General features: G+C 26.1%; 4 protein-coding genes and 1 long non-coding RNA gene across 6 annotated transcripts; 3 read left to right on the plus strand and 2 right to left on the minus strand.

Moving 5' to 3' along the window:
- Nucleotides 1-1,041: 1,041 nt before the first annotated feature.
- On the plus strand, nt 1,042-3,561 carry LOC149059700 (uncharacterized). The gene is made up of 6 exons (XM_089225631.1): nt 1,042-1,065; nt 1,139-1,412; nt 2,055-2,192; nt 3,070-3,204; nt 3,278-3,400; nt 3,512-3,561. The coding sequence occupies exons 1-5, from the start codon at nt 1,042-1,044 to the stop codon at nt 3,325-3,327; spliced, it is 621 nt and encodes a 206-aa protein (XP_089081757.1). The 3' UTR covers nt 3,328-3,400; nt 3,512-3,561.
- Nucleotides 3,562-4,144: 583 nt separating this feature from the next.
- Nucleotides 4,145-4,878, plus strand: LOC149059701 (uncharacterized). The gene is made up of 3 exons (XR_016189532.1): nt 4,145-4,238; nt 4,332-4,566; nt 4,691-4,878. It is a non-coding gene; the product is annotated as an uncharacterized LOC149059701 (long non-coding RNA).
- An 8,970-nt stretch (nt 4,879-13,848) lies between these two features.
- LOC149059702 (cyclin-dependent kinases regulatory subunit-like) lies at nt 13,849-15,696 on the minus strand. 2 transcript variants are annotated; one of them, XM_089216306.1, is made up of 3 exons: nt 15,471-15,696; nt 15,257-15,384; nt 13,849-13,937 (listed from the first exon to the last, which is right to left on the minus strand). In XM_089216306.1, exons 1-3 carry the CDS (start codon nt 15,533-15,535, stop codon nt 13,900-13,902), a joined length of 231 nt encoding a protein of 76 aa, XP_089072432.1. In that variant the 5' UTR covers nt 15,536-15,696; the 3' UTR covers nt 13,849-13,899. The 2 variants fall into 2 exon arrangements, 1 of the variants encoding a protein (XP_089072432.1); XR_016189489.1 differs by having other exon boundaries at nt 13,854-13,937; nt 14,926-15,384.
- A 183-nt stretch (nt 15,697-15,879) lies between these two features.
- On the plus strand, nt 15,880-18,719 carry LOC107171788 (E3 SUMO-protein ligase ZBED1-like). Its single transcript, XM_089225644.1, has 2 exons — nt 15,880-17,104; nt 18,595-18,719. The coding sequence occupies exons 1-2, from the start codon at nt 15,880-15,882 to the stop codon at nt 18,717-18,719; spliced, it is 1,350 nt and encodes a 449-aa protein (XP_089081770.1).
- Nucleotides 18,720-22,562: 3,843 nt separating this feature from the next.
- LOC107171789 (zinc finger MYM-type protein 1-like) lies at nt 22,563-23,882 on the minus strand. The gene has a single exon (XM_089225648.1). The coding sequence runs from the start codon at nt 23,802-23,804 to the stop codon at nt 22,563-22,565; it is 1,242 nt and encodes a 413-aa protein (XP_089081774.1). The 5' UTR covers nt 23,805-23,882.
- Nucleotides 23,883-25,682: the final 1,800 nt, after the last annotated feature.

A 25,682-nucleotide genomic window follows, 5' to 3' on the forward strand; every position in this document is an offset into this window, starting at 1 on the left:
AAAAATGAACCATGTGGTATTCCAATCACTAAGAAAACAGATATCCTTGATCAATTAAAACAGGTTTTGCCAGAAAATCGAAAACCATTTTGGAAAAACTTACCATCAACAAATAGCAATTGATCAGTTTTTAATAATTGTAAATATATGTGATTATAATATTATTATCAACTAACTTATGGATCTCGATACAAGTCAGTATCTAGTCACTATCCTGTTAAAACAATATTTTATTAATCTATCTATGTTGTAACAATATTTTATATTAATCTACCTATCTTTCTATATTGATACAAGTCAGTATCTAGTCACTATTTAGTATTTTTATTGTTATTAACTTTTTTATTATATCCACTAACCTATGATATAACAATATTTTGTTAATCTACCTTTATCCCTTGATACAAGTCAGTATCTAATCACTACTTTTGTTGTTATTAATGTTAATATTATTATTATTAACATAAATCAGAAAATAAAGAAATTGTGTTTTAAAATGTTTTATTACTAATTAGTGTTTTTATCTAATAAATTTACAAACCAATCAATAATATACTTTTGTTAGGTATAATTATGGTGTTTTAGTCTTTATATTTCTTGTACTTGGGTAATTAATTAATTTTATAAATATAATTAATAGGCTTTTTTTTATTGGGAAAAGATTATTAACTTAATCAACTTTATATTTTAGTTTAACTTAATGTTTCAGTAGAAGGCTGCTGCAGAGTGCACATAATATAATAATTAAGAATTATAGGAATGGATTTACTGCATTTTGTAAATTTAATGTGGGTTATTTCCTAAGTAAAAATGCAGTAACTCCTATAATATGTTTAAAAGTGGTAAAAAACATACAAAAAATGAATAAAGTACAAAAAAAATATATCAACAAATAACTTGAACATCTATTAAAAATGATTTATAGAAAAAATCATAAAAAAATAATAACTTCTGGGTCAAAAATTAAAAAAAACCTTTAAACACGATTTCCCAACATTTCACTTTTTGGAGTTACTGCAATTCTTGGTAGCAGGGCAGTATATGCCAATTGCAGAATATTTTGAGGTAATTATTTATAATATAAATAATATAATATTCAAATTTTAAATTTTAAGTATAACTTAACTATTTAATGTAGATAAATTACATCCGTGGGAGGCAAGCCAGAGGTCGGAGGAAAGGAACTGAACCCAAATTCCCCCCAAAACTGTGGAACCAGTACCATACAGTACTCCAACGATTGGCAAGAACAAATAATTTGTCAGAAGGATGGCATAATCGGTTCCAAGTGGTTGTTGAACGACAGCATCCTAGCGTATACACATTTTTTAACGAACTTGGAAAAGAACAAGCTGACACTGAGTGCATGTTACGACAACTGAATCTTGGACAAAAAATAAGGAAATGTCGTAGTAAGGTACAACTAAAAATAGAGGAACGAATTTATAATATTGTTTCTAAATATGACGAATTTGTTAATAACAATGATATTATTGCAAACCTCACGGCTATTGGTCATAATTTAAAATTTTAATACTCTTATTTGTTAATAGTAATTTTTTTTGACTTATACTTTTTAATTTTTATACTTATGCATTTTAAAATTAACAATAAATCATTTCTGTTTTGTATTGGGGGGAATATAGTTTTTTAAAAAATAAATAATTTTTATTATTATATATTATATATTATATTGTGAAAAAGAATTTTTGGAGAAAAAAAAATGTGACAAACAGATTGGAAATAGTGTCTCCCTACCGTTAAAAATAATGTTTGTGCCTGGCCCAAAAAAGATGTCAAAAAAAATGTTGAACGAAGAGTATTAGCCAACAAATTTGATTTCAACTATTTTGCATCAAGAACTTTAAAGAAAAATATTGGTGAATATTGGCTGTTATAATTTTTCACTAAACCTATTATAATTTATAATTTTTCATACTTTGAAGTAAATTTGTTTAATTATTATTAGTACTTATAATAAAATAAGCCATTATTCTAAATATTTTATTTCTAAATATCTATCATAATTCCTAATTTTAATTATTATTTTTTAGCTACTCTAACAAAAGCTAGAGCGAAACTAAAAAAGGCCGATCATACTTCAGATTTATCTACTTGTGATGACGAGATTTCAAAATCTCGTACAAACAAATCAAAAGTATTAGAACCTCCAACGTATTCCTATAACAAAAGTATATTAAAACTTTACTACTTATTTTATTTATTTAATTTGTTAGTTGAAGTAACTACTTAACTACTGTCAGGACGGATTGGGCCATCGGGAAATCGGGAAATTCCCGATGGGCCGCGTGCTAACTAGTTGACGGGGCCGCTGCATGCGTTACCAAACTACGGCTGTAACCTGTCGCAAATTAAATTTTAAAATTTATAGATTTTCATAAATACGATTTTAAATTTTATTCATATCAATTATTGCAAACTAGAAAGCAATAAGTCAATAACCAAAATATGAATAGTAAATATTACCAAAGTCTATGACGCATAATATTATTATATTAATTATTATATTGTATAACAGGATAAATTTAACAAAAACTGAATAATAATTTAAAGTTATAGCAATAATTCTAATCAAAAATAAAACAATTTCCGTGAACAGTAAATCTACAAATAATCTGATATTCCGTCTTCGTTTTGTCGCCTGTCAGCGGGTAACGACGACGAATTTTAACAATGCAAGTCGGCATGGAACTGTAGTCTGAACAATAAAAATGTTTTTATTTTAAATTTAGATTATTTATAATATTGTAATAAGTAGTATCGAATTTATATAATTATAAATATACATATTAGTTTACCATCTAAACATGGGGCCGCTAAAAAGTTATTTTCCCGGGCCGGTCCAAAATTCCAATCCGTCCCTGACTACTGTAACTACAGTATATAATTAGGTTATGCTTTACAACAGAACATGTGAATAAAATCAATACATTCTTTTGTTACACTCAGAACCTAAAATAAAAATATGATTGTATTGAAATACTTATCATTTATTTACACAATTCATGTAAATTTTATAATTAATAGATCTTATATATAATTGCACAGGTATTTCACCCAAATCTAATGCTACAACTAATCATACTCAAGAAACTATAACAAATAGTCATAGCTTAGATCGTCCAACACTTAAAGAAAAGAAAAACTCTTATAGTATTGATCGTTCATCTTTTAGTCAATTAGGTATATTGTAATATTAAATCTTATAAATTAAATATGTTAATTTCATACACATTGTTTATTATAAATGTTATAGATGTTGATAGCAAGCAAGGTCATAAAAAGAAATATGAATCAAACTATTAAAATACAAGTTACAGTTTACCTTTAAAAGCAAAAAGAAAGCTTTTTGATAGAAACTCATTCAGTCCTATTGCAGGTATTTTAGAAAATTAAAATATAACACTAATTTACTTGTAAAAATATATATTTCAGTTTTACTCAGTGAAATTATTTAATTTAATTGTATTTATCCTTACATTAATTATAGCATTACCTCGAGAGCATAATATTAATACATCAAGTAGATATAATCATGAGTCTGATGTAAATAATTCACCTGCGTCGGTTACTTCTATCAAATGTACCTATATAAGTATGAAATTATAATTTATTTAATTGATTTACTTTACTTCTAAAAAATTTAAAATATACATCTTTATTGATAATTATTTGACAGGTTCCTCAATTACACCTAAAAAACATGATTTGTTTAACTTATCTCGGAGTGAATCTGAAACATCATCTAGTCCAAAAATTGGTAATTGAAATAATTTTTAAAATAAAACTGAAATTTTAAATGTAATATTTATAGGCACACAAATTATTATTATACTAATATATATATATATATATATATATATATAAATTATATGTATATAATAGAGCCTAAAAGAGCCCCGATTACTGAAATTATCCACACGTCGTCATTTCCTTTTAAAGTTTCGGAAGCTGTACAAGATGATACAAGTGATTACCTGAATTATGAATTATTAGACTTAGCTGGTCATAAAACTTAGCTATTCATACAATATTATTCTTATATATTAAAATATAATGTTGACTTACAATTTTGTGTTATTTTAAATGAAATTGTAGTTCTTTAAATTTCTTTACAGATATAAATTTACAGTCATCTTTTAAAAAAGTGCCTAGTAATACGCAAAACAAACTCAAATTAAAAAGTAACTGCTTGGCACAAAATTCTGAATCAAATGGTAATATCAATAATGGTCTATACTTCAATGTATATTAACTTCTCTGTAATAAATCTTATATTAAAAGAGCATATATTTTCATGTTTGTTTCAGATGTAATGAATAAAATTTTAAGAGTTGTGTTAAAAATCAAATATGATGTAGAGGCAATTGCTCAAAATCAACTTCAGATGGACAACATTTTAACTGACACTGTGCTTTAAGCAAAGGATAATGAAAATAATTCTTAAGAATTATTTGAATATGATTCATTTCTACCAATTAAAATGAAGATCAATTAGATGAATTTGAGACTAAGTTGCAAAACAAAAATTTTAGAAGGAACATTGTAAGTAATTTTTTAGAATATATATTATAAAATAAATAATATATTTTTATATAGTTAATAGATTAATATGTATATTGATATGACTAATATTTATATTCATTATTATGTATTGTGTGTCACATAGGTTAATGGTCTCAAACGTTTAGCAAAGAAGACATTAACAGGAACTATAAGGCAAATGTTAAGAAAAATTTTTGAGGATGATATTTTGAAAATGTACAGCTTTGTTAGACAGAAAAAGAAAAAGATTTTTTCTTCCTTAGGCTCATGTATAATTAGTATAATTATTATTGGTAAGAAATTGTGTTTAGATTATGTGAAAATATTATTGTGTTATAGTTTACAAGTTTGTTTATTAAATATAGTTAGTAGTTATAGGTTCACCAATTATGTATAATGAATAATGATAAACTTACAATTATTAATGTAGTAATTATTAACTCCTGGTTGTGGTGTTATTTTACTTTCTATAAAAATACATTCCTAATGGTTTGAAACATATATTTTAGGTAAAAATAACTTTATTAGTGAATTAAATTCCAACATATACTCAATAGTTTTTTTCCCCTTTCGTAATAATGTTGAAATTTCTGTTAAATGATTTTCTAAATAAAGATATTTTTAAACAACTATATATTTAATTAAATTGCTTAAATAAATTGAATATGACGTAATTATATTTGGATAGTTTTTTCAATTTTTTTTTTTATGTGTTAGGTATACCTATTAATTTTGTAAATGTTATTATGTTTTTGAAATATATGCCGCGAGATTGTCTAGGTGTGCCACGAGAAATGTTATTAAATATGACATTTTTTTTTAACTCAGCAACAAAATAATATTTTAAGAACTAAATTATTTAAAGTAAACAAAGGAATATCATATCATAAATTTAATAGATTTTTAATTATTAGTGAGAAACTTGAGCTTGTCGTTTCGTACACAAAAGTTCAATACGTGGTCGAGTTGAAGACAAGCAGACACGCATTCTCTGATCAACGGAAAGAAGCCTCTCCCGTTTTTTTGTTTTTTATGTTTGTTAGTGTTGAAAAGCCTAACTTTCTGATGTTGTTGTGGATGTCAAGACAAGTGCGTGAGTGTGCCGTGAAAACCAGTGCCGCAACTATTAATTCTGAGGCCCGTGTGCAAAATTTGATCGAAGGCCGTGAAACGATGTGAAACGATCAGAAACACATTTCATTCCATTAAACCGTTCTTTGAGTTTAAGTATTATACAATCCACGACTGGTAAAAATACTTTAATCCTAAATTTATCTTCAGAAATATCAAATCTCCGGTCACCGTCAACTTCTCCAAATACTTTTTTATGAAACTTAGGTCTCGAAGAATGGAATGAAATATTAATTCCCCATTCATCACATACGCGTTTTGATTCTAAATATATTGTGCTGTAGTCATTTCGCATGTGTTGCATATTTTGAATAGCTTTATCCAGAAGCATAGAAGCATTCTCTAATGAAATATCCGTACTTTGTAAAATTTTAGATACAGTATTTAAATATCTTAAATTCCTTAAAATATTTTCCCAAATATATAAAATTAATACAAATTCACTCGATTCTATTTTATTTTTAAGTACTTTACTCATATCTCGTTCATCTTTTTTACTACTTGTAAGTGATATTACTGTTAAACACTTGATTACATCAATAAACCGTTCTTTTAATGCAAATACTGCAGTATGTCTAGATTCCCATCGGGTAGAGCACACTTTTTTAAATACTTTTTTCCACAGATATATACAATAACTAGATAGCTAACTGATTATATCTGACACACTATGGGCCAGTTGTACCGTCTCTGATTAAAGTTAACCGGAGTTTAATCGGCCGAATTTGCACGGTTAAATATCTGTTATCAGCTGATTAAGCGTAATCGAAGTTTAACCGTAGACGGTACAACTGGCCCTATGAACAAGAAGCCGAAAGCCATATGCGTGGTATTGGTTTGTTATCAGTTTATCACTTCAAATTTATTATCATTATTGTTATTATTATTATTATTATTATTATTATTATTTATTATTATTATTGACTACCACTATAACTACACTATAACTTTTTATTGTTCTGTGCTACCACGCATATGGCAGTTGACTTCCAACTGCTATCTTAGTTAGCTATCTAGTTATTGTATATATCTGTGCTTTTTTCTTAATTTTTGATGCTGTGTTATCTCCTAATGCTAATGACGCTCATCGTGGACCACTTGAGCTAAAGAAATTAAACACATTCTGCACGGATTCAAAAAATCTTGACATGCTTGGTGAAATTTTAGAGGCATCAGATATCACTAAGTTTAAGTTATGAGTACAGCAGTGGACAAATGATGTAGTTGGAACAATTTAATTTATTCTCTTTTGGACTCCAGAGTACTGACCACTCATTACAGATGCTCCATCATATCCTTGTCCTCTACAATTTTTAATGTTTATATTATTTTTGTGTAAAACATCTTGTATTAACTGCGCATAGTCCATTGCTCCATGCTGTTCTAAAGCATAAAATCCTAAAAATGATTCTTTAATATTAATTATATGTGTTTCATAGTCAACAATCACATACCTTATAATGACACTGACTTGGTCAATTTTTGTAATATCTTGAGTAGAGTCTAATATTATTGAGAAGAAAGAACAATTTATTATTTCTTCACATATGATATTACATAAGTTTTCAGATAAAATGTTAATCAATTCATTTTGAACCTTCCAACTTAAATATTTGATGTGTTTGGTAGGGTCATTTAAAAGTTCATGAAGTAATGGGTCAAAATCAGCTAATAGACGAATTGTTCGCATAAAATTACCTTCAAGCTCTTCAGGCTTATAATCGCCTTTCTTACCTTATTCATTTCCTCTTAAAGCAGTGTTTCCTGCTGTGAGAGTTAATATAACTTTTATAATGCCGTCGTAGAATATTTCGCCAATATTCTGCTTCTTTAGATATATGTTGTTCTATGCTCTTGTCAATTGTAGCATTTTTAACCCAAGTTCCTCTAACTGTTGTGGCTTCAACATGTTGTAGTGATTTTTCATGACGAGTTATTAAATATGATAAATGCTGCCAATCATCAATACCAGATATCCATTCAGACCTGTAGCTTGAATTATTTCTGTTTGCAAATAACCAACATGACTCACAATAAGCTTTTTTTAAAATTACAGAATAACACAGCCAGGAACGTGGAATTTTTGAACCAGTCTTAGTAATCATATGATAATAACTCACTGAAAACTTGTGATGTATAATAGTGTGCCGTGAACCAAAAAAGGTTGAGAACCACTGATCTATATTATAAGTTCTTAAAATATATTTCTTAATTTGAAAAAAAGCACTATTTTTGAATAATTCATATTTTGCATAGAACCATTAATTGATTGTCAATGATCCTTTTAAATTATTACTATTTGTTATTTTATAAATAAAATATGATTATCTATTGTTTTCCATGTTAGAAGCTGTAAGAAAAATTAAAGCTTTCGAAAATGCAACAAATTCTGAAATTGAGGGACCTATAAAAATCTACTTAGCCGGTGCAGCATTCAGAAAGAAAAAAATATTGTAGTGTGCTCACTTACAATTTTATGTACATTTAATTTTTATATAGTTGCTATATATTTAATAAAGACAAGTATTATCATATTTCAAATAGTTTTTTTTATTATATTACTTATTGTTTGTTCATCTATATCTACTTATTATTTTGTATTTTTTTATAGATACCTAACTGTTATTTTTATTTTCTCGAATATTTACATAATAATGATGTCAGAGAGTAAATTGTTTTTAATGTGATATAAACTGCTAGTACACATCATCATCATTATATAACTTATAACAGTAACTAATACAAGAACAGGTACTATATAATATAATATGAATATATTATTATATTATATTAATTGATGAATATCATAAATTAATATTGATGAAAGTTCATTAAAGATTAAAAAGGATTAAATTCCACTATGGTAAGTTTGTCATACAACCAGGGGCGAATAGGCTAAATTGATGTTACTGGGAAATGTATGATAAAATGTGCTATTTTCATTATCTATAAAATTATTATTTATTAGGTATAATAAGTTACATAATAAATTATATATTATTAGTTCGGCCCTGTGTGGCTGTGTATATTTATATAAGTATTGAGTATAGGTAGCGACTAAGTCAAACTCTGTAATTATAATAGTGTTTACAAAAAGAGCTTACGGAGAGGAGGGCCTACCAGGATTCGTCTGGTATTCCAGGGGGGCCATCCGCCCCTGCCTACAACTGATATGAAAATTAAAAAAGTAATTACAAAATCATTTTAAACCCAGTTTTTTAGCTATAAAATAATGTATTAATAATATTTAAATAATGTTTTTAGCTGTTAAAAAAATATTATGTTTGTATTATCATAATATTATTATATATGGGACGTTATAAAAATAATTAAACCCGGGCCAAAAAATAATACTAAAATATTATTAAAACAATATCTTAATGGCGCTATACTTAAAATGTAATGATAAAAAAATATTAGTCATTACAAATGTAATTAAATAATAATGTTATTATGTTGTAATTTTGCTATCTGGGAACATATTCTTAAAATAGCAGTTGAAAAATAAAAGAAATATATTATAGTCACCATTTTATTTTATAAGCATTTAAAGTTCAAATTTTGATAACATAGGTACGTAAAAATCACAAAAATTCGCAAATTATTTTATTTTAGAAATTTATAAAAATCTTTCTTTTTAAATCTAAGATTTGAAAATTTTTAATAATGTGTAATATATCCTAGACAGATAAACCGGCTTCGCTCAGAATCGTTTTTCGTATACAATGATATAATATCATTGGATTCAAATTTAATTTCATCCATTACAGTAACCCACTTTTAACCTACTGTACAGCATAGCGACATCCACGACTTACCTGCTTCTTTTTTTTATTAATTTACCTATATAATTTAGCCAAATTTCTGCTGGTCCTTCGCATATGACCGACTGGTTCCAATCCACATACTCCCTATTTTCAGAAAACATACCTTGTGCTTCTTTTATATATTTAAAGTATTAATGATTCATCTTGCAAGCAATGTTTGTGATGATAATATAAAATTAAAAATAACAAATCTTAAAAAAAAGTTTTACTTAATATAAAATACCTATATTACTACATTAGGTATATTATAAACAGATGTTTAATATTTTTTTTTTAGTATTATCACAATAGAAACACTGTAAACTTTGTAAAAAAATAGCTCAGTTAAATAAAAAGCTATTTACAAGACATTTAAGCACTTTAAATATGTTTAGATGTGAATAAATGCCATAATCAAGTTAAATCAAAGTATATTTCCTTTATTCCAATAATTTATTTACTTAGTGAGGAGTTTTTACTTCACATGACATAAATAAGCTGAATGAAAATATTACAAGGTATTAAGATTAATACCCTCAAAAATTTTATTCTCTACTGTAAAACAAAAACAAAAATGATTTTGCTTAAATAAGTTTTGTTTATGTTGTGCATATAAGAGATTTGAATCGGTTTTATACAGAAAATTTAATAAAATTTTTTTCGAAAACAACTATCCACTTTTTCCAAATTATTCTTAAACCATTCAAAATTTTACTTTGAAATTGTGAATATTAAGTATTTTAACATATTAATAAATTTAAATATAAAATGAATTAAAAAACGTGAGGTAGTCTTTTTGGATTGAACTTAATTTCAATTATTTCATGATGAGTTTTTTAGAAGTTTTATCAGACAAATAAATTTGTAAATACCTTAATTAGAGAATAAAATGTATTCTTTTAGGGGGAAAAAATATAAAATAATTAATATTCATGTAACACTATGTATTAGCGGTAGTGCTCTGCTTATTTACAGTTTATCAACATTTCTGGAAAGAAGGTCCTGAAAAATGATATTAATTTTAGAGGTATTTTGTATTAAATGCAAGTATTGACTGTAATTTTTTAAATATATTTTCATTAGTGTCTTGAGTGGTCCAGTAACCAGAAACATATTTAGGAAAGCAAATATATCTTGCTGTCCAGGGTAGATCATTTTTCAGCAAACAACAGGAAAAATGTTCTCAATTATCACATTAAAAAACAAAATAAAATATCAAATGTAATACAATATTTAGAATACATAAATATCATACACTAAGGCGAGATTGAATTTTGTGTGGAATAATTTTGTCTTAACCCATTCATTATCATACCATTAAAAATATTTTGAGTTTTACGATGAGACACAAGACGTTTGGTCTTTGACACAACCACCCCCCTGACCTCTGTACTATTGTATTTAATGTTTATTAATATAATATATTACTTACCATTATTTAATATACCTAACCTAACCAATAATGAATTTGGTAGAAAAACTGTTATTAATGTTGGCATTCGCTTAAGTATGTTTTAAGCTTAATAATATAATATCATATAAAAATAAATATCATTTTAAACGTTTTTTAAAAATTCTAAATCTGAATCATGTTACATTATAAACAAAGACTTTTTGTTGTATTTTTTTTTTGCATTATATTAATCCATAATATTAAATAGGTATTTTGTTGTATAATATGTAATACATAAATAATATTATAAATATTATTTGTATGTATATTTTAAATAATTTAATGTACCTAATATGTAGAAGTTAGTGTTGTATTAAACTTGCTGCACCCACCACAAGCTAGCTTTATGGGTGGTGTCATAAATAGTTATTTTAGTTTTGTTATCTTTAAGTATATTATTTTAACAAATAAACTTTATATTATTATATATTTACTTTTTTGTTTAATTATTTTAGATATTAAAACTGCGGGGTTGATTATTACATAACAACATAATAATTCATTTGTTTAATCAAAAGAGAAAGGATTATACAAACTTTTAACCATGGTCTACCACAACAATGCAAGACTGTGAAAATGAGTCTTATATCTGATTCTGTGCAAACATCTATTTTACAACTACTACCCGTTTTAAAATCCCATTTTCCAGATTTATAAAAATGTATACATTACTAAAAATCTAAAATCTATTTAGTTTTTAAACTAATACACAGAATTATAAATTCTGGTTTAAATGTCAATGGGGAGCAAATTAAATTAAACTTAAAACAAATTGAAACGTGTTATTTGATAGGAATTACTTAGGCATCAAAAGAAAAGTCCATTGCATTATTATTAGGTACATTGAAATAATTCTAACAAAATTACATAAAGTGTTTCTCTTGTTACCTTATTACTACCCAACACTGATTGTATTTACTTTTGTATTTCTTTTTTTTCTTCGTTAAACTCGCTCACTAGGACCGTCTTGATCTACATCCTGTCCTCAAGTTATAACTATCCAACGCCTATATCATCCACTCTAGACCTCCTTCTAACACATAATTCCCTGCTATTTCTGTCCTCACACCTCAGGGCTCAGACGTAGTTTCCCCAGCAGTCTTTTCTTCTATTACTATGCATATGATTGGGTTTTGGTAACGCCAAGCATGCCCAGCCAATTATAATCTTCTGTTCTTTACCATTTTCAGTATTCTGGTTTTGTGGCAGAGAATTTTTAATTCATTGTTTTTCTTTATTCTCTTCTTATCACTAGCATGTATACTACAGGTCCAAAATCTTAAGCAGTATTTTCCTCTCCAGAACTGAGAATTTTATTTTACCACTTTTTAAGCCATGTCTCTGCTCCATAAGTAATTAGAGGTTGTATTCATATGGTGTATAATAGTATTCTTAAATCCTTTGAAAGTAAATGTGATCCAAGCAATTTCGCAAGACTCTAGAGGCTTTTTTTTATTGATCCTATTTCTTTTCCGGTTTGATTTCTCTCAAACAGTATAGGCTTTATTTGTATTGTTTTTTTCTTTTGAAATTTGGGTTGTTGAAATTAAGAGCTGGATATAATATCATGTTGTTTTGGTTTCCTACAATCGTGTATTAGTTTTTTTCCTCATTAATTTGAGGTCAACTTTGCTATGTAGGGACTTATACCAATATATTAGACATAATATTATTACACTGTTATTCCTATATTTTTTTAGCATAATAAAACAGTTCATGGCACTCTACTATATTATATAAAAATATATATACTATAAAGTTTAAAAAAAATTATTTATTGCTTACACTAAATAGAGAAGTCTGGTACAAATATAAAAATCAGGTAGTTAGTACGAAAAAACATATTAGAGACTGATCATCAGAAAAGCTTTTAACACCTGTCTATAAATAGGATATTACATTTTGTCATCTACATTAAGTATTCAATTCAAATTAATGTATTACTTCTTGTATTTATATTGTCATTTATAATTATGTAGAAAAATAACTACCACATATTAAAAAAATATTATTCCTTTATATTAAGTATATTCATTACTTTATTATTATTTTTTGTAAGCACTTATTTTGGCAAACTGTTGTAAAGTAATCAAGAGGACGTGATACCTAAATATGTTGTCTCGGTCTTACAAGTGCGTATAATAGCAAATTTTATACTCAGCAGATCACATTTAGTTCCGTTAGTTTAAAAATTAGAGAGAATTTACCTCTTATTATTATTTTTAGATGTACACAAAATTTACAATTTTAAAATACTAATAATTCGCTTCAAAATTAAAATATAGTAAGAAGCTCACGAGGTCGTCTAAATAATAATCATACCTTTAAATTTTATAAGAATTTTAAATTCAGTCTTATTTTCTAACTAACAAAGCTAAATGTGATTTGCTGAGCATACAAATTGGTAGTATACACACTTGTGTATACATGCGGGTCACATCCTCTTAACTTGAGTCATAAATATCACTAAATATTTATAATATTTCGTACTATAAACTTAATATCTGTTTATAGGCATTTTATTTTTGCAAAAGTTTTAGTTTTGTTAATACAAATAATATGTAATTTTGATAATATCTGTTAAAGAATTGTTTTGTTATGTTGTGTACAGAAATTAATATAGGAATTAAGTGATTTTACTGAATATAATTGAATTACTTATAAAAATAGTATATAATATAGATATTATAAAATGTATGGGTTTTGTATACCATTTGATTAAAATAATTGTGTTGATTAATATTTACTTTATTAACACTTATTCTATATGGGATATAAATAATCAAGGTAAGTTTCTGAATGACATTACATTTTTGTAAGGTTTATATTTGACCAAGGTAAGTTAAGAAATAATAACATATGAAGGAAAAGAATTGTAATATAAAAAGTTTTATTAAGTCCTGTTCATAAATATGAAAATTGTAATGTTTATTAATTTCTTGCTCATTCTTTCAACCTTCTGAATGGTACAATATGAGGTTCTGAATCAAAAAAAAAAAATAATAATAAGGTAATATAAAATATATAATATTAATTATACTTTGCATAATATATGCCAACATAAATAATTTTAAATAAGGCAATGAAATATTTAAATACAAAATATATATAATACAATACAACAATCGAACATTTTAATTTCAAATAATATTTTATATTAACATTTGATAGGTTCATATTAAAATCTAATTAATTTTTTATTGTATCTACTATTTTATTATAATAATATTAAACTTTGTATTATTTGAAATTAAAATGTTTCTAACATGAACTAGATCGTAATTTACTTAACAAAAATATTAATATTTAAAAAAATTGTAAAAAATCAGCCATTTGACTTAAATAAGTGTTTTTACCATACCTATAAATTTTCCTAAAAATCAGATTTACAAATTGGTTATATCGAATATTCCGAAAACAATTTTTATCAATTTTCAATTTTTTTTATTTTCAGCATTAAAAAATAAAAATGTATTCTACAATTAATGTAGCCCAAGTGTCTATGAATTATATTCAAAAGAAATTTTTGAAAAATATTGATTAGAACAAAAGTTATTTCATTTGTCAGATATCTGTGGGACACCCTGTAGGTATTAAGCATTTTTAATGTAACATTATTATATAAAGTACAGATTTGCATGCATTTTATATTTGATAAAATGTATGAAGTTTGGCAATATTAAAAAATGTTGTGACTGTTAAGTACTAAGCAAAGAACATATTAATAGAAAGCTTAAAATACACAATAATTATATACATATTAAAATATTAAAATAAAAATACATAATATTAGAAGAACTTTGCAGATTTTGTAGAAAAACTAATAAATGTTATTTTTGTAACCTCTTGGTATTTTCATTCTTTTTTTTGTAAAAAACTTGTTAATTATTATGTATTTCAAGAAAAAAGGCTACTTTCAACATAAATATAAAAGAATACTGTAGAAGTTTTCAAAATAATTAGACTTACCTTTTGAATTATAATCAAAAACAATGAATTTCTATTGATCCAATTTCCAAAAATTAGTAATAGAGTAAAACGAATTAGTTATAGTAGGTACAACCAATAAGACACCAATCAAAATTTGTCGACACAGTCATGAAAAGCAATAGACAATGTCTCAGTTGTTGACTGAAACACTTAATGTGTTAAATGATTTCAAGCTTCATATCCAATATTAATAATAATAATAAAAAAAAAACATGCAATAGAAATTTGAAATAAATCTATAATACTATTATTAGTACAATTATGCAAGTATATTTATAAACATAATCAATAATAATAAAATGATACATACCTGGTCCATGTCGCATATAATGTTTCCATCCGGTTGACATTTGAATGCCAATATTTCTCCACTCAGTTTCAGTCATTAAATGAGTCACAGGCAACTTTTTGGCCAAATCTTCTGGTAAAATCACGTGCCTGTCATGAGCCATATTCACCAATATTATTCAAATACAAATCAACACCTCGATAGTCAAAGATAATGGTACATTAAACACACATACCTGTAAACATACGTGTCGTCTTCATATTTTGTTGAATATTTTATATCATCTACAGATGACGTCATGCTGGATGAGAATAACTGAAATACCGAAACGTGGTTTAGAAATCGCAATAATGCTACCTACTACTTATTACTTAAATCACAAGTCATGAAACATAACAAAACAATTTGGTGGAAAGATCTGTGTAATGAAAAATGTATTGATAATATCTATAGACATATAAAACAACTAGATAGCCGACTACGGAATAATATTGAAGTCAGCCGCCATATTATGCCAACAGGGCAATGTTTACAAAATCGCATGGTTGATAAGAATATTTATTAATGATAACAAAATTAATATAATTAATATTTGTACTGTAGTATATTATGTACTTATTACTACTTTATCAATCACCACAGACATGTGGACCTCCGATTGTAATAAATCTTACTTAACAGTGACGTGTCATTTTATACATAATTATCGTTTACATTCTCCGGTACTTGCTACAAGAGAAGTTAAAGACAGTCATACTGGTTTAAATATTGCTACTTCTCTTACGCATATTTTTAATGAATGGGCTATTGGGAATAAAATAGTTACTATTGTGTCTGATAATGGAACAAACATTAAAAATGCTATCAACGAACATCTTTTAAAATACCACCATCCATGCGTGGCGCATACACTTAACCTTAGTGTAAATGAAGCAATAAATGGAAATTCCGATGTCCACCAAATTTTAAAAAAATGCAGGGCAATAGTAGGACATTATAAACATAGTAGTTTTGCTACAGGTAATTTGAGGGATTTACAATCACAAATGAACCTACCTTTATTAAAGGTAAAGCAAGATGTCTCTACAAGGTGGAACTCAAGTTTGACAATGATCGAAAGACTTTTAACAATTAAAATTCCTCTTACAGCTTCAATGTCATCTCTTCCTCGTGCTCCGAATTGTTTAAACGCATCAGAATGGGAAGTAATATCTGATTGCATTAAAATTTTAAAATCGTTTGAAAATATTACATCAGAATTGTCAGGAGAAAATTATCCAACACTATCATTAGTTATACCGTTAATTCGAGGTCTTCAATACATGTTAAAAAACTTAAGAACAGAAACTACTATAGGAAATGAATTTAAAAATAAATTAATTGATGTAGTTGGTAGACGTTTGGGTAATTTGGAAAAAGACAAGATAGTTGCGAAATCGACTTTTTTAGATCCACGACTAAAAAAAACAGCCTTTGGATTACAGGAAAATGCTGATAATGCGCATAAATGGATCTGCGAAGAATTAACTAATATGATAGGTGCTAAAAATGACAACACCGAAATAACAGAATCAGATACTACACAATCTACATCGAGTGCTAATATTTATTCTGTATGGAAACATTTTGACGATAAAGTTTCACAAGTCAAAATTACGTCAAATCCAAATGCTACTGCTTCTAAAATGATACGCCAGTATTTAGAAATTCCACCTTTAGATAGGAAAAAAAATCCTTTAGAATTTTGGAAGCAATATGAAATTACGTTTCCAGAATTATATGAAATGCAACGGAAGTATTTAAGTATTCCGGCTACATCCGTTCCATCAGAGCGTGTTTTTTCGAAAACGGGACAAATTACTAATGAACGTAGAAACAGATTATCACCAAAAAATTTAGATTTTATAATTTTTTTAAACAGTAATTTAAATATTTTTTAAATTCCGTTTTTAATTTTTTAATTATTAGTACCTATCTATGTATTTTTAATTGATAAAAAGTTTTTATTGTTATTATATTATATTAGTGGTTACTAATTATTTTATTATTATGTGTACATATTTACTTATTTAATGTTTATAATTATAGGTACACGTACCTATACATAAGGATATATGAGATACTAAGAGTTGTAATCAATTATATTTAACTGCTAATTAATTTTTATATTTTTCAAAGATTTGAATAATTATATAGCGTGAAAAAGTATTTCATTAAAAATTAAAATGTTTAAATAAATGTATAACGCGTCGAAAAGTTTTTATTATTCAATAGACATGATAAGTAATAAGTATTAAAATAACAGTAATAAACTAATAACTAACAATTTACTGTAGTAAAAATTAAAAATCTGTATATTTCTTAGTTTCTTACTAATTGAATACGATTTATTTAAAAATTTAGTTTCTAACAATTGTCTTGATAACTAATGATAATTCTCATTACTAAATATTATTCGATATTTCGTTCAAAACATTTCGATTATTCGATATTTCATTCAAAACAATCCGATTATTTTGAACGAGTGATATCTCGATTATTAATATTTCATTTGGACATTTCGAATGATTATTTCGAGTGATATCTCGATTATGAAAATGTCTCGATTACTAATCATTCGATTATGCCCATCACTAACTTCAACGTTCTTATGGGAATGTAATTCACAGTCGGCTATCTAGTTGTTTTATATGTCTATGATAATATCATTACGGAATAATTATTATTCAATAATCAATGATAATAGGTATTAGACAGTTGTAAGTGTGCAGAAGTCCGTTGCCTGGGGGGCGATTCTTGGATCACTCGATAAAATTATTGAATACAAAATAAATACCGGAACAAGACAGTAAATAAAAACGGTTTATATCACAAAAAAAAAACATGAATGGATCTTCGCAGGAAAAAAATTTTTGTGTCCGTATAAAATATTGCCTACATTTCGCCCCTTTTGTGCAGCTATCAAAATGTGATAACATAATTTTCATTATAAATTATATTATATTTTATTATAATTAGATTTAATGGTTTTATAATTTTATATATTGCTAAATTGAAATTCAAATAGTTAAATAAATTTAATATAATACGCAGTTCGAATAAAAACACGATATTCGCTTACGGTCGTCATTTAAAAGCTACCATTCAACAATTAAGAAATTCATTTTTTTTTAACGATGTAGAATGATTGTCATATAAATGAACATTTAAAATATTTTAATGAAGAAACGTGGTTGTTTTTCAATTTTTTTTTATTTTTTTTTTATGTTAATTGTATTCATATCCTCAGTTTGCATAGGTTTTGATTAGTTTGTAAGTGATTCACTAATTTTATTGCAATGTTTTAAAATATGTTTTAGCTGATAGAGAAAAATTGGCAAGTAGCAATATTATTTTATATAATACTATAGTACCATCTATTATACTGGTTCCTATTCAAAAAGTATTAAATGATGTTCAAGATTCTGTGAAAGGAACAGCATAGTAACGCTTACACTATAGTGTTCAATTATAGGCCAAATAGTTAGTAAAATGTATTTATAATCTAATTTTGTATTTGAAATACTGGACAGCAAGATGATTTTGCATTAAAAAAAAAAAAAAAATACAAAATATAGCCTAATTATAACATTTCTATCATATTTTCGCTTGAAGTATTCGCAACGAATTGTGTATTATTAAATTTATTTAACTATTTTAATTTTAATTTAGCAATACATAAAATCATTAAATCTAATTATAATAAAATATAGTATTATAATTTATAATGAAAATGATGTTTTCACATTTTGATAGCTGCAAAAAAGGGGCTAAATATAGGCAATATTATATACGGACACAAAAAAATTTTCCTGCGAAGATCCTTTCGTAAAAAAACTGTTTATATCAGTATCATGGAAGAAATGTGTCATATCTGTTCGGCTTGGAATAAACAACAAATTATAACATTGCTGGCCGCCAAGTTCAAATATTTATTATATTTTTATAACTCAAACAATATTCATTGATTCATTAATTTATTCAAATAGATAATTTTTAAGTACTCTTAGTTAATATAAATAATTAAAACTAGTAGGATATTGCATATTTGCATCCTAGAATTTATATTATATTATTCTATGTACCTATAGTTGTATGATAAAGTTTTCAGAGGATAGTTTAATCTAATTGTTTTGTGATTTAATGTTTCTCACACCTTGCAGCTCCAATAACTGAAATATTTGTAATTAACTGCTTAAGTTAATACTAAATTATATCCTATGAGCTATGGGCTATTACCTACCAGGGCACAGTGGTTACACTAAGTCATAAAAAACTCAGAGGCAGCCTCTTGATTACTCCCCTTGATACACAGTACACACATAACTACAAATACACAACTGAATAAAATATACATATAGGTTCTTAATTTCAATGATATTGGACACTTAACCATTTAGCAATTAGTTTTATTTATAACATATCAAATGATAAATGACTGTGATATTTAGATTACCCACGAGTTTCTTGCATTTAATTAATAGCTCTGTAATCTTTACCTGATCTTGAGTAGTTTAAGACTTAATTTATCTATTGTATACTTTTACCTTAACTATTAGGCCTTCTTAAAGTTATTTTTTTGTTAATTACAATAATGCCTTAAAGGGTAATCAGTATATTAATAATGTACATTTAACATTATACCATGCTATAAAAATATATATTGTTAAACAGAATACAAAACTAAAAATTGAGGTAATGATTATACAATAATATCATGTAGTATTATACATATATAATGCCTTGTTCTTTAAAATGATTTAACTGTCATAATAAATATCAAATATAAGTAAGCAGTTACATGAAAATAGGTAGAAGGCGGTTACATCAGTAGAATAGTTATGTTTATTTAACTTAAAAGAAATTAAAATGTAAAAGGTTTCATATGGATTTTTTTATCAAATTATTCTCTATGATTTGGATGACAACCAACAAATAATTTAATAATGTTATTATATTGTTATTAATTGTTATTTGTTATAATAATGTTATTCTTTATGTTCACAATAAACACTTCAGTATTAGACCAAATTAATGTGTACCACAAATTAATTTGTATTTAATAGTCATCTATGCGATCAAGCCCGTAACTGGAGGAACTCTGGACCCTTAGAAATATACATTAATGCTCTTATTATGTGGAATCTTATAAAATAGTAAATATGCAAAAATAAAAAATTTATTTTATTTTAATTATTTTCAACATTACTTATAAAGGATACATGATTGCTATTGAATTACAGTTTTTATCCTAAAAATCAATATTATATAAAATTTTTTAAGAAATAAAATTTGTGTTTATACGATAATAAATACATAACAATTTAATGGGATTAGATAATTCACGACTATAAATAAGACTAAAAATACTATTTTACTATAAAATTTAACTAAAAAATAACATAGGATGCATTTAAAAATCATTTATATGCAATGAAAAATCACAAATACAAAATTAACATTAGAAAATTAGTATTTTTCAGATATATTAGCATATTCAATATTATATAAAATTTTTTAAGAAATAAAATTTGTGTTTATACAATAATAAATACATAACAATTTAATGCGATTAGATAATTCACAACTATGAATAAGACTAAAAATACTATTTTACTATAAAATTTAACTAAAAAATAACATAGTATCCATTTAAAAACCATTTATATGCAATGAAAAATCACAAATACAAAATTAACATAAGCTATTCAAAATTAACATCAGAAAATTAGTATTTTTCAGTTATATTAGCATAATAGCATACATATCTAATTGACATTCTGTCTTTTTACATTTAACTAAGTATTTTGATGGCTAAGAATATACAATTATGTTTTTGTTTTGTAATATTTCCCCTATTTTATTATTAATTATTGTTGGCTAACCTCCACCAAACTTTTTATTTTTCTTACTACTTTTTGTTCTGTATTATTGTCCATTAAGATGCTTAATCAAGGCTGTATCTAAAAAAAAATATATATTAATATCTAATTTTACAGCAAAACAATTTGATTATTTAAATATTTTGGAATTATTATTATGATAATAATAGTTACCAATAATAATGCCATGAATTGTTTGATCCATAAAAGCAAATTTGTTTGAATTTTTCCTCTCATAATTATATAATGAGCCACATTGGACAGTAAACAATAATCTAAGCATTTAAGCAGTAGTATCTTCAATTGTGAAACAACCTCATTGCTTGAGCTATTCAATCAAATAAAAAAAATCAACAATTATAATTATATTGTTAATTCATCAAATGTTAAACTCCTATAAAAAATTATTTAAACATTGCATACAGTTAAGATATTTTTTCAGTTCACAAGAAGTAGAATAATGTCTTCATCTTACCCTGTGTGTAATGTAAATTCTATATAAGTTCATTCGAATGCTTACTTCAGATTTGTAGTGCGTGTAAGTAACATTCAAATAATTACTTGCACGTTCTACCAGCTGTGTTTATTGACATAATTTTTGTAAATGAGCTGGCCCTCTGGCTGCTCAATTTCCGAATCAGTGTTAGGTCAGATCACTTTTAGACACCATAAAATTGTAAATTATTTGTTCGTTAGGCGATCGTGTTAATGGACTGGCTATGAAATTGTTTTATTAATAATAGAATATCCGTATAAATTTGTAATAATTACCTATTTTATGTCTGGTATCAACAATTTGAATATTTTGAATTAAAAAATAATATTAAATAATTTGTCAATTAAAAATATGTTTAGTTATATTTATATTACAGTATAGTTGGCAGTTGCGTATTTGTAAGACTAACTATTATGCTATTGTATGTTTTTATTAGTTACTAGCCCTTTGCCCCAAGCCTTAGTTCCACGGTTCCACCAATGTTAGGACCAAATAAATTGATTGTGTTCGGGGCTTTAAGAATCCCAGTTACGCCACTGAAATCGTACTTTTAAAAAAACTTTAAAAACGAGTCCTCGGACGTTTTATCCCCATCTATTATTAAGATAGAACATTTGGCTCCCAGTAGTTATAAGCAGGAGTTTTATCTATTTTAGGTATATGGTTATATACCAGTGCCGGATCTTGAACTCTGAGGGCCCCGGTGCAAAAGTTTAAAGGCCCCTATTTTTGAAACTATTAAAAAAAAGCCACAAATTTACAACTATGATAACTAAACAGTTACAAAATAATGAATTACAACTAAAAAGTACAAAGTATAATAAAATGAATAATATATTATTAATTTATTATATACAGAATATATAGATATCTGATTCTGATATAATAGTAAAAAATAAAATATTCTATTTTAAGAAATTTTTTTTCTTGACTTGGCATTGGCAAAATTGTCAATTATCTTCTCAATGTCAAGAGTTTTTGTTCGTTCCTTTTCTATACTTAAAATTGATATATTAGATAAACGTTCTTGTCCACATGTATTTCTTAGGTGATTCTTTATAAGTTTTAATTTGGAAAATGATCTTTCTGCTCCTGCCACAGTGATTGGCATTGTAAGAAAAATTACACAAGCACTTAAAACATCTGGAAAACTACTAGATAAATCATTATCTATAATAAAACTACCCAAAAGTTTTATTGTTTTTAATTTTTCATCTTTAATTACTGTTTTTAAAGATAACATTTGCCGAGGGAAGTCAGAACTAACATCATCTTTATATGTTACACAAAAATCGTATGATGATTTAATAATATATTGATTAGTTTGTGTTGAAAGAATAGTAGGGTTTAAAAAATTGAAATCTTCTAATACATCATGCATACCTTGAAACCGACTAATAAGTTGAGATAAAACTGTATCCAACACAGGAAAAAATAATTTAACTTTAAAGTTCTCTTCAGTTGTGTTAAGTAACCTATCTCCATTTAAATTGTCATAAAACTGTTTTTTAGCATAAGATAATCTTTTTTCTACAAATTTATCTGGAATTCCCCATCTTGAACACAGTGATTTTGCATTATTTAGTATATTTTCATTGTAGCTATTTCTTGTCTCTTGAATAAAATTTACAGCATTATTAAGCATTGTAGAAGCTTCTTCTAAGTTCATATCTACATTTTGTAATTTTTTAGAAATAACTCCCAATGATCGTGTTATAGGTTCCCAAGTACACAATATTAAAACAAATTCAAAGTTTTCAATTTTACTTTTCAAACTAGATGCAATTGTTCGTTCAGTTGTTTTCTTGCTGTTGAGAATTATACAAGTCAGAGCCTTAAGTATATCAATGAAACGCTCTTTCAGTGAAAACACAGCATCATGCCGAGCCTCCCATCTTGTTGGGCATACTTTTTTAAAAACTTTTTTCTGAACTTTATTGCCAAAATCTTGACCCAAAGCTAATAAAGCCCATCTTGGGGCACTACTGGCAAAAAAATTGAACACAGTTTGAAAAAAATTTTGTACTTTACTGTGACACTTTGCTGCATCTGAAATAACTAGGTTTAAATTATGGCTACAGCAATGGACATACTTGGCAGAGGGAACAATATGTTTTATCCTTGTTTGCACTCCTGAATGTGCTCCACTCATCACAGAGGCTCCGTCGTGTCCCTGGCCTCGGCATTTGTTAATATCTAAACCAAGTTTTATTAGAACATCTTGGGTAAGGTTTACATAATCAACTGCGCCGTAAATTTTTAAGTTATAAAATCCAACAAACGATTCTTTTACTTCCAACGTTTTACTTTCATAATTGATAAGAACATAACGAATGATAATACTTAACTGATCCAATTTAGTTATGTCTTGAGTTGAATCAGTAATAATTGAATAACATTGGCATGCATTTATTTCAGCACAGATTGTTTTAAGTAAATCATTTGATAATATAGTTATTAGTTCATCAGTAATAGTATGACTTAGGTACTTAACTTTACTTTTTTCGCTTGATATAAGTTTAGCTAATACATGATCGTAATTTACAACCAGTCGAACAGTCTGTAAAAAATTTCCTTCGCCAAATAAGTTGTCCTTGCTAAATTTTTTTTCATTACCACGAAGCGCATTATTTCCAGCAGTAAGATGTAGTATAATTTTAATTATTTTCTCTAAAACACTTCTCCAATAAGCTGCTTCTTCCGAAATCTGATTTTCCAATTCCCTATCAATTACTTGGTTTTTTGCCCAAATAAATCTTATTTTATTAGCTTCAATATGTTGAACCGAAGTTTCATGGGCACATATTTTTTGTGAGGCATGTTGCCAATCATCAATTCCATATATCCATGTTGCATTATAATGTTTGTAAAATCGGTCAGCAAAAAGCCAACATGTCTCACAGTATATTTTATTCAAAATAATTGAATAACAAAGCCAACTACGAGGGATTTTATTACCAGATTTGGACATTGTAAAATAATAATCTGAAGAAAATTTTCTATGTTTTTCATTTTGAGGAAATTGAATATTTGGCTTACATGGTCCATACAACAGTATACTCCGTTTAACCTTATCTGGAACTCTATTCTCACCGAAGTGTCCACGGTCTGTTGGGTACTCATTCTTTAAATTTAAATCTAGCTCGTCTTTGATAAGTTCAACTAAAATTTACAAATAAAAATTGGTAAATTAATTTTAAAATTAACTTAATATATTAAATGCTTACTGGAAGTAGATGCCCCAGGATCAATACAATTCAAAATTTGTCTTACATCACCTTCATCTTTACCATCAATATCATCATTATCTTTTACATTTTCAACATCACTTTCAACAATATTTTTGGAGTTCATTGATACATAGATCTCAGCTAAAATGTTTGTAAAATTTGAAATAAAAATTAAATAATTAATTTAGGTTTAATTATAATCATTAAATCCCTCTGTTTTTATACCTTTCTTAATTTGCTTAATTATTATTATTAGTTAATAGTTATTTATACCAATAAAGATTCAAGTAGGTATATAGAGGTATATTATAAAAAATGTCTTGGGTAAATACTAAAAATTTACTCAACCAGCCATGTTACATAATATTTAATATTATTTTAAAAATGTTATATTTTACAAAACTCATATTGTAAAATATTATAACATTTTGCTGATACCTATACAAATATTAGAAAGAATAAGGTGAAAACAAAATTTAAAAATTGGTTGAGATAAATAAAATGCAGCAAAATAATAAACAAACAACAGTACCATTATGATCATCTATTTGAAGTTTGACATCATGTTCAATGAATTTCCTATTTGTAGCACTATCAATTCCTAATTTATTAATTTTACCAACTCCTTGATCTGCTTCATTACAGTTGTCTACTAAAAATAAAATAAAAAAATAAAATTTAAATCTTCCTATTTAGTTTAGAAAATTGTATTGTATTATTAAGTTTTCATTAAAATACCTACCTACACACACTAAACAAAAAAACTATGTTTTATCTTATTTAGCTCACCTAACAATAAA

The sequence above is a fragment of the Diuraphis noxia genome, unplaced genomic scaffold (genome assembly GCF_037042655.1).
Source record: "Diuraphis noxia isolate RWA-SAM2 unplaced genomic scaffold, SU_Dnox_SAM2 contig0001, whole genome shotgun sequence".
NCBI lineage: Eukaryota > Metazoa > Arthropoda > Insecta > Hemiptera > Aphididae > Diuraphis > Diuraphis noxia.